The sequence below is a fragment of the Sinocyclocheilus anshuiensis genome, unplaced genomic scaffold (assembly GCF_001515605.1).
Source record: "Sinocyclocheilus anshuiensis isolate Anshui unplaced genomic scaffold, SAMN03320099.WGS_v1.1 scaffold217, whole genome shotgun sequence".
Taxonomy (NCBI): domain Eukaryota; kingdom Metazoa; phylum Chordata; class Actinopteri; order Cypriniformes; family Cyprinidae; genus Sinocyclocheilus; species Sinocyclocheilus anshuiensis.
The window spans coordinates 1-11,054 of NW_015536538.1; the positions used below are offsets into that span (position 1 = coordinate 1).

The 11,054-nt window shown below is 33.3% G+C and overlaps 1 protein-coding gene across 1 annotated transcript in view; it reads right to left on the reverse strand.

Annotated features, from left to right (window-relative positions):
* Positions 1-4,998: 4,998 nt before the first annotated feature.
* LOC107696597 (amino-terminal enhancer of split-like) overlaps positions 4,999-11,054 on the reverse strand; it is a 20,084-nt gene continuing 14,028 nt past the window's right edge. Inside the window, exons 8-11 of the mRNA XM_016497022.1 lie at positions 7,734-7,918; positions 6,213-6,332; positions 5,766-6,055; positions 4,999-5,086 (exon numbers count right to left, since the gene is read on the reverse strand). Of these exons, the coding sequence (XP_016352508.1) occupies positions 6,213-6,332; positions 7,734-7,918 (305 nt within the window). The 3' untranslated portion in view covers positions 4,999-5,086; positions 5,766-6,055. The remainder of the gene's footprint in view (positions 5,087-5,765; positions 6,056-6,212; positions 6,333-7,733; positions 7,919-11,054) is intronic.

Here is an 11,054-nt window from a genome sequence, read left to right on the forward strand (position 1 = left end):
ATATATATATATAAATACAACTTCGAGGATAATACATCATTTTAAAAAATTGATTGGTTGTGAAATATACATTATAAAAAATGTGCATTAATTTGCATAAATGAACATATTACGTGTCAAAACCAAAAGAAAAAAATATTGTTTGATTAAATTGAAGCTACTGAACTTATTTTCTCTCAAAATTAATTATTCTAAGCCACTTATGCTTAGAGCTCCAGACATTACTGTATATATGAACCAATTATTATTTGGTCCAATTGTTATTTTGTAATGATTGGCATCTGTGACTTTATAAGAAGTTTTGTGTGTATAGCATATAAATGTTGCACAAATAATTTTTTTTTTTTCTTGGTATGTTTTATATTGGTTTATACCTAACATTCAAAATAATAATAAAAAAAAAAAATTGTACAGCATCTTCTGCCGTAAAGTTTCTGCCGTTCATCTCAAAACAGAAACGAATTAAAAGTTTTGAAACTATTCGAAGTTCACAGTGCGGATGTCTGTAATAGTTTAATCTTATCAGTTGTTAACACTTTATATTTCAATGTCTGTTATCTGGATTACATGTTTGCTGGGCCAAGTATTATTATTATTCTTGCTCATACTTGCTGTTAAAGGTTTGTTCAAATCACTAACCATACACGCACTGAACTTTTCCAAGCAATCAAATTTAATTATTTATAGCATGCTCACATGCATTTAAAAAATATGATTTCATATTCAGCATGTGTCTTTAATTGGATGAACTATTGTGAAATTCTGTCCAGTGCCGTTCAGCCAAAAACTCGTCCTTATCTAACATGGAGATGATTGTACAAGGGAATCATGGGAATTGAAGCAGCCAAAAATGTCACGCTTAAGTCCTGCTTCTTTTCATCAGAATGGTGTTCAAGGACTGTTGATTCCTATCAGCTTTATTGTAACCAGGTAAATGATTCTCTGCAGGCAGGTCTGGAAACATCTGAGAAACACTGACTTCACATTTCACGTCCTCAAGGCAAAGCGTCCATTGTAATATTAAAGTGATGGTTGACTGTTTTTTTTTTCTAGGCTTGATTGTGTTTATGGGGTGCAGTCTAATACGTGTTAATGCTTCGTTTAAAAAAAAAAAAAAACGCATTATTTTTCAGATAATTTACCTTTATTCCACACCACTTCGTTTAAAAAAAAAAAAAACGCATTTTTTTTCAGATAATTTACCTTTATTCCACACCACTCTGTCCCTTCTCCTATTGACGCGCTGATCATTTCCTGCTTTTATTAAGCCCCTCCCTCAAAAATACGTGATGGCCTCTGATTGGTTAGCTAGTCCAGTGTGTTGTGATTGGCTAAACCGCCTCTAGTGCGCGTCTGAACATCCCGCCCCTCACCTCGGCAGCATGTGCTCCGGTTGTATTGTAAACAATGGCGTCCTATATATCTCTTATCAGTTTGAGCCCGTTTGAGACACAGAGAATATTATTGAAGAGGATCGTGCAGAACCTGTGCAAGCACGGCTCTTAATTGTATGTTTTTTGTTTGCTGATGTCTCATACATTTAGATACGCTGTTATTTGTAAATGCTACTGCTTCGGTTAGCTTTTAATATACGGTTTTATCCTGATTAAAGCTTTAATACAGTACGGCAACCGCATGTTTAACGCTTCTCATAGCTATGTGGAAATAAGTGTATAAATGGAACAGTTCATTGTTTGAGCTGAGCTGGTGATCTGAATGAGAGAGAGAGAGAGAGAGAGAGAGAGATGCAGAGCGTGTGTGGAGCAGGGCGACGCAAGGAACAGTATTAACAACCGCTGCTTTAGAACATTGATTTTGAAACTTGTGAATCCATTAGAATCGTTAGAGGACAAAATCGCAATTAATATATGAACAGATTTTTACGGGCACCTCTAGTTTTCTCTTCCTCTTCTCTAAAGCAGCGCAGCATGGCCTCGCCCCCTTTGCTGCGTGTTCCCGGAGGATTATTGAAGAGGATCGTGCAGAACCTGTGCAAGCACGGCTCTTAATTGTATGTTTTTTGTTTGCTGATGTCTCATACATTTAGATACGCTGTTATTTGTAAATGCTACTGCTTCGGTTAGCTTTTAATATACGGTTTTATCCTGATTAAAGCTTTAATACAGTACGGCAACCGCATGTTTAACGCTTCTCATAGCTATGTGGAAATAAGTGTATAAATGGAACAGTTCATTGTTTGAGCTGAGCTGGTGATCTGAATGAGAGAGAGAGAGATGCAGAGCGTGTGCAGCAGGGCGACGCGAGGAACATTGATTTTGAATCTTGTGTATCCATTAGAATTGTTAGAAGACAGAATCGCGATTCATATATAAATAGATGTTTTCGTGCACCCCTAGTTTTAACGGCATGGCAACAACTCTTCCTCTTCTCTATGGCCTCGCCCCGTTTGTTGCGTGTTCCCGGGGGTGGGGTTTATCTGGGTTTATGATGTCACAAACCCGGGAAGTAACTCATTGTAGTCCCTACCAGCCGTTTTTGTAGGCATTAGACTGCCAGAATTCTAAAAGACGATATCTCCGTTTGCATTGAACTTTCAGCGAACTTTGCAGATATTGTTTATGCTCAAATGGCAACATTACACACTAACGTTAAAAAAAAGTGAAATCGCAATCAACCACCCCTTTAAAAATGTCTTTTATATATTGTCTGAAGGTGGGACTGGTTTCAGGTTTTCATTCATGCATTGTGTCATGGACACGTCACGTGACATCCTGCTGCTACAAAGAGCTTTGTTTACAGTCCATGTGATCCAGCAAAAGGAGTTTCTCCATTCAGCATTATTCTTGAAATATGGGACAAAACGCACAAAAAAGTTTTCCACTTTGAAATGAATGATCATTTAACCATTATCACAAAAGTACCATTTCATACAATCCTCCTTATTTGATCAAAATCGACAATCACTTACTATCCCTAAAATCAGCCATCCTCAGTTTAATACGTCAATACTTCTAAGTATATGTACAATAACTCAGTTCGAAAATATACCTCATATATTTTTACAACTCGAGGGGTAAAAAACATTATCCCAAAAGTCCAGAGATTTGTATTTCTTATTTTAAGATCATGTTAGTATCTAATAACAAGTGCTATTTCACTATCATTGAGATATTATTATAATTTTATTGGTATTTTGAATGTTTTAATTTTTAGATTTTCTAAAATCTAGAAAATGTTAGATTTTCTAAAATCTAAAGATTTTAGATTTTCAATCTAAGATTTCAAAATATAAAATTTTCACTAAAGCTTTAGTGAATTTTTGTTTAAATGTTTATATTCAATTTTATTTTTTATAATTTATTCACATTTTTCTTTTTTACATTTTCCATTGTAATTTTATGATTTTAGTCATTTTTTGTCATTTTGTTATTATTGAATGTAGAATGTTTTCATTTTATACAGTATTTTCCATTTTCATTTTAGTTTTAGTAGTTTTTTTACAATATCTTTATACAATTTTATTTTTTAATATTTAGAAGTTTTCATTTTTCTATTTTCTTTTTTTTCTTTTATAATTTTGTTTTTGTCATTTTTACAAGTATTTTTTTTTTACATTTGTAGTTTTAGTTAATACATGAAGTTGAACTAAATGAAAATTAGCCTATTTGACAAGCTAAAATAAGTTTAAGGTATTTTATATTTTATTTTATTTCGGTTTATTTCAAGAAACAGATTTTTTTTAACAACCCTCACAACACCAGAAGAGCATGCACTGCATGTGCAAAATATGAGTTTGTGATCAGTAAGATTTTTTTATGGTGATAATTCAAGAAATGGAGCAGAAATCAGTTTGAAACTGAACTGTAGTCTCGATTCCAATGCTGTATTTCTCAATCAGTATTTGAATCTGTATGGATGTCAACACATATTGAATGACTGACAAGAAAAAAAAACACATTTTGAGAGAAAATTGAAGCAAGTTTCACCAAAATTCAAATGAAATCCTCTGAACATGTTAATCCAAAATTTCATTTTGCACTTCTGTCCCAGTATTCAAGAATCAGTGTTAGTATACTATGAGAACACGACCCAAAAATGTTTCCAGCGCTTCATCCTCGAAGCATTTTGGGATGTTTGACCTGAGATATTTCACGATGCTGTCTTACATCAGTCAGATAAAACTGTTCGGCCACTTCAGCCAAAACATTCGCTCATCTGGTAAATGATGCAGTGATGGTAAATTAGATGCACTTAAATCTATCAGTGCTTGATGTCAGCTGAGCAGGTTTCAAGTCATTTTTAACGATTAGTGTTAATACCATAAAAGCTTGCAAACAAAGAGTCGAGCCATTCCATTTGCATAGATTGGGAGTGAAGCTCTCATAACTAGTTCCACATGGAGCAAAGCAAACAAAAACCCGATCAGATTGATATGCGTTTGATTATAGCGCAGCCTAGTGTTAAAATCAAGCAAAACCGCAACAGAACGCAGTCTCGAGTTTGTTCAAAGCCTGAACTGCCCTGGTTTACAATTAAAAGAGACGTTCTGTGTATATTATCCACAGGAGAGAAACTGACACATGAATTCGTTTAATAAAATGAGATTTTAATCAAAGACATTAAGTACACAAAGGTTATTATGCATTAACCATTTTCAAATGCAATAAAGCACTCAAGATTATGCTGTGTTGTGAATATAAACACACTGACAACATCCTTTGACCATGATTTAATTCGCAACACAGCACAGATTCTCATGCTTTGCTTCATTTAGCATCAAAGTGAGTATTCATATATGAACAACAGAAGCCTGTTTATTACAAGCAAAAACAGCATAATTTCTCTTCGAATACGGTCTGAAACTAATGCTATGCTCTCAAGTTTTCTTAAAGTCTGCTTCAGTGAGGGGAAAGGGTGCGATGACTTCAGGGTGATTCCAGCTCTTTACTGACACCACTGAAAAGCTCTGGGGGAGAAAGTGAAATGGTGCTATAACAGGAACACCTCAATGTCCATTTGTCTAGAAGTTCCCATGTCTTTGTTTTGAACTCGTTTTGACAAAATTGGCAGTAAAAGCATCTCAGTCCATTTCTGTGTGGGAGATGACACGGAGAAGCCTGTCACACTGAAAGACAAAAAGCACACAGGAACCCAGTATTAGCTGCAGTTATTGAGCACATTAACACTGCTGGAGATGTTAAGGACAGAACTAAAGACATAAGAGGTTAGGATCTTACATCTTCAAATAAACAGTATCTTTTTATCAGCAATTTTCATGAAGAGATTTTGCTCATCACATCTAATGTTTCCTAACAGCTACAAAACTAATATCTCCAAAAATGTTAAGATTTTTTTTCATTGTCACTTTTTTTGTTTTGTCTTCACAATCTTTCATCAAATTCTAGGTATGCCCACTTGAAACGAATTGTTATTAAAATACAATTTTAATAATTAAAAATGAATTAACCAGCCCTTATGACTGGTTTTGTGGTCCCGGGTCACAAATGACTTTTTGAGAAATTAAAGATTTTTGAAAATCTTTTACATTTTTATCATCAAGAAGTGTTTTAGTAAATATATTGTTTTAGACAAAATGATCATATATATTTAGATGTTGGCCTGACGAAAATGTTTATATATTCATATTTTAATAAAATCTATTTATTTATATTTATCTTTTATATTAAAATGCATATACATTAAAAAAAACATGATAATATTAAAGATGAATCAATTACGTGACAATAATAATGTGTAGTATATAAAAGTTACACATTTAACACACACCAGAACATACTACTCACCAGAATATTCAGCCTTCTTTCTAATTGGCTGACAGAGCTGTCAGACAGACAGCTGATTGGCTGATTACGCCCGGCGTGTGAGAACACAGATGTGGTTCGCTCAGAGTTCGGCTCGGAGGGCCACGAGGATGGATGAAGGGCTTCTGACAAGGCACCTGATGCCCAGGCCCGAGTGCTCTGGGGCCGCCCCGGTGCATTCTGGGACTGGCCCCGTGCATTCTGGGAAGGGCGGGCTGGGGAGGGGTAGCGGCGGTCTTTCACTAGTCTCACTCCATGGGCTGGAGTGGGTCCTGTGAGGAAAACCAGACGTCAAGATGTATAAGCATTCGTCACTGTAAATGAATTGCAGGAATTGGAAAAACCATTTGGAGGCGAGCGAGAGATGAAATCACATCCCCCTGCCGCCCACGTTTACTGTAAGCAGTAAAAGCATGAGTCAGGACGTACCTAGTGTTTGAGAGCGGGAGACGGGCCGCGGGCGGAGGACGAGAGAGGGCGGGGAGGTGCTGGAGAGCCAGGAGAGAGTGATTCATGGGACGCTGAAGGAGACGGAGATCTCACTTTCTCCTGAGAGCACAGAGAGTAAAACAACTGAACCACACCCATGTCCACAGAAACTTCTCTTTTTGTTTTATTTTAATAAAAATTATTAGATACAATATCTAGGGCTCTGTGAAATCCATTTTATTTTTTTCCAAAATTCTGTGGTTTAATTAAAAAAAAAGAAAAGCACATCTAATCAACTGAATACACAAACATTTAACAATAGAATTTTAACAACAACAGGGCAATATGAAATGCATATTTTTCCCCCTAATTTTGTTTTATTCTGTGTGGTTTAAATGTTTCTGGATTACGCTTTTAATTCAATTTTATTAAGAAAAAAGAATGCCTAATTAGTTGAATCAACAATATTTTAACAATGTAATAATTTACTAAAATAATGGGGCCCTATGAAATGTGTTTTACATTTTAAAAAATTCCATGTTATTTTCCCCCAATTTCTGTGTTTTGGGTTTAAATTTTTCTGGATTACGGTTTTAATTTTTTAAATAAAATTGTAATAATCCAAAAAGATGTCTAATCAATTAAATCATAAATATTTAACAATGTAATAATTTATTGAAATTTTAACAACAAGACGAGCCTATAAAATGTCTCTTTTTTTTCAGAAATTCCATGATTGCCTTTTTCATTCTGGATTAGGTTTTTAATGGTTTATTAAAATTGTATTAATCAAAACATCTAATCTCTAATAAACTGAACTCAAAATGACAAAATAGCAATTTCTTAACATTTTAACAATAACACTGCCCTATGAAGTCTGTCTACAGAAACTCTGTTTGAATTTTTCTGGATTATGTGCTTTATGATTTAATACAAACTTATTTTCAAAAATGGATGAAATTTCAACAATTTAATAAATCTTTTTAAAAAGCTGGAACAATTCCTTTGCACAACAGAGGTTTACTGTTTAAATTAAAACACGGATGAAAATGGTGTAATATTCCTTTAAAAAAGAAAACTGTATTATAATTGTTATCATCACTTTAAGAAAACCAAACGTTTATTTTGGGGAGTTGTAGTATAAGCCTTTGAGTTTGTGTGTGTATATGATGATATTTTCTCAGTGAAATGCTGGTAAAGAGACACTCACCACCACTTCATATTTCACTAGCAGTCTTTTGCAGTTTAATATCACAGACTCTAGCCGTATTGTGATTTGATTAAGTGTACAGCCCTACTTTTGATCTGGTTATCCAAATTTTGACCAATTCCATGACTTTCCACATTTTACAATTTTCATGACTGGTTTCTGTGATATAATAGGGGCCCTAGATATTTCTGATAAGCTATAATTTTCCAAAACATTTAAATGGCATGAAAAGGACATAGTTAAACACATCAGTGGTCTGTTTCAGACCCTATTTTATGGGAATGTTGAGATGATTTGCTATCGATCCGTACCTGAGTGGGGCTTTTGCAGAGAGGCGAGCGCGGCTGAGAGCGAGGGGAGGAAGAGCCTTCTCTGGATGGATTCTTCCGGAGGACCGGAGAGCTGGTCAGTCCATTCCCTTCCGTCGATCTGGGAGAGAGTCCTGCGGGTGACGCACTTTTCTGCAAACACAGACGGTGCAAGACGTCATCAAAAACTGCAAATCATGCCACCTTAAAAGCAACTACAGCAGTGTTTGCCCATGTAAATGTGGCACAAGTATGACTTCTTCAACAGGAGGCAATGGGATTTAAAAGTATCATTAAAAGCACAGACAAACGATGCAGGATGGGTTGGTTTGTGCTGAAATTATATGTTAAATTGCTGAAACCACTAACCCATTCATGAACATTTTAGTGATGCTTACCTTAGCGAATACCACTAACAAACATAATTTCTGATCATATTTAATGTTTCCTGGTAAAGTTTGGCATGTTTTTTGGGGGGCTGAATAATTTGAACAGGAACAAACTTCTTTTTTTACTTTAGGTTTTACATGCATTTACTTCAACTTTATTACTTTTATTTCAATTTTTTGTAATCTCATATTCTCGGTTTTTTTTTTCAACATTCAAACGACTGTATAGTATGAAACTTCTTCATTCTAATTTTTTTTTAACATTTTTAAATATTTAAAATATACAAATATTATTAAACATAATCTAAAATCTTAAATTCAACTTTATTGTAATTGTGCAGATATAGTTGTGATTTTAACACGGGAACTGGTTCAGTGAAAATTTATAACACAATAATAGTAATTACAGCAAAATTGTCATTTTTGCTGGAAAATCAACCCAAAAATGGCTTTGGGAGAATTAATTAAATACTTTACAAATTACAAAAAAAATTTATAAGATTTAGTTATTTTCTTTTTATTTGCATCTTGACATTAGCATTCACAAAAATCTGATTTTTCATAACGAATGATACTGCCTCACATTATGTAACACTTGCATAAACATTACAGCATAACATTACAGCTCTTTGTTAGAGCCATAAATAGCAAACAGGTTTATAATAATTTATAAATATTGTTTATAATACATTTCTTGATATTAAGAATGATTATGTATATTAATGCATATTTTAAACCTTTATACTGTATCACATGACTTTAGCCAATTTCATACAAAATGCATACTGTATATGTAGATAACCATTCATTTTTTAATTAGAAGGAAGGAAGGGGTTTGGTAATAGAAATTATTTTGACTGTTTAAATAGTTAAAAATCATATTTAATTTGAAGCTTGATCAAATGCCAATAGTTCCTCAGTCTGATTTTTGTTTTTGAACAAGAGAAATGAAAAGTAAACTATTAGACTGCAAGATTATGGTTCTATGGGTCAAATCCACAAATGCACAGTTCCTATGGAAATTGTGGAGAATGGTAAATGACTTAAACCAGTACAATAAAAGTACAAAAAAACTATACAATAAAAAATATAATAATCAAAAACAACAATAAAAAAAATACAACAACAAAAAACTAATACATGGCAATCTAATGCATGTCATAAATCATTTTTAATTCTAGAAAATGCAATTCTATACAAAAATCCAATTGAACGCATTAAATTGGATCCTTACAGAAAACAAGAGCATGCAAACACATGAATAATCTACTTCTCTACTGGATGGACCAATGAGAAGATGAATATTCACAAAACGCCACAGAACACTTTAATACTCACCCTGTTTGGAGCTCCATCTACAGAAATGAAGAGAGACACAGGAGGATTGACTCATTGAGATATGATGATCCTGTTATCTTGAGCATTCACAATATAATATCAAGAATATTCCACATTAATTTCAGTCTAATGTCTATAGATCAAATCTCAGGCATGCTGTCGCTTAAAGAAAAAAAAAAGAAAAAAACTCATTTACAGTAATGTCTCCATAGACTTTTTAATGTACACATGTTGCTATTTGAGCTGTCTAGTTGTCTAAATAATCATTTTGAGGTATGACTACTTTTCTTGGCGGAGGAAAATTCAAAAATGTCATTTCATGTAATTGCTGTGAATGGAGTTTGATCTGTGTCTCCATGTCTGAATACACATGCTTCCCTATGTATAGTACTTCCTTTTAAAGTATGCAAAAAGCAGTCAGGCCTCAAGGGATAGTAGTAATGGTAATTTTGCATAAATTAATGGTCGTACAAGAAATGCTCCCATCATTTGAAATTACTATAGATTAGTGCTGTAAAAAAAACATTAATCGCGATTAATCGCATCCAAAATAAAAGTTTTTGTTTATGTAAATTTATAAGATTTAGTTATTTTCTTTTTATTTGCATCTTGACATTAGCATTCACAAAAATCAGATTTTTCATAACGAATGATACTGCCTCACATTATGTAACACTTGCATAAACATTACAGCATAACATTACAGCTCTTTGTTAGAGCCATAAATAGCAAACAGGTTTATAATAATTTATAAATATTGTTTATAATACATTTCTTGATATTAAGAATGATTATGTATATTAATGCATATTTTAAACCTTTATACTGTATCACATGACTTTAGCCAATTTCATACAAAATGCATACTGTATATGTAGATAACCATTCATTTTTTAATTAGAAGGAAGGAAGGGGTTTGGTAATAGAAATTATTTTGACCGTTGAAATAGTTAAAAATCATATTTAATTTGAAGCTTGATCAAATGCCAATAGTTCCTCAGTCTGATTTTTGTTTTTGAACAAGAGAAATGAAAAGTAAACTATTAGACTGCAAGATTATGGTTCTATGGGTCAAATCCACAAATGCACAGTTCCTATGGAAATTGTGGAGAATGGTAAATGACTTAAACCAGTACAATAAAAGTACAAAAAAACTATACAATAAAAAATATAATAATCAAAAACAACAATAAAAAAAATACAACAACAAAAAACTAATACATGGCAATCTAATGCATGTCATAAATCATTTTTAATTCTAGAAAATGCAATTCTATACAAAAATCCAATTGAACGCATTAAATTGGATCCTTACAGAAAACAAGAGCATGCAAACACATGAATAATCTACTTCTCTACTGGATGGACCAATGAGAAGATGAATATTCACAAAACGCCACAGAACACTTTAATACTCACCCTGTTTGGAGCTCCATCTACAGAAATGAAGAGAGACACAGGAGGATTGACTCATTGAGATATGATGATCCTGTTATCTTGAGCATTCACAATATAATATCAAGAATATTCCACATTAATTTCAGTCTAATGTCTATAGATCAAATCTCAGGCATGCTGTCGCTTAAAGAAAAAAAAA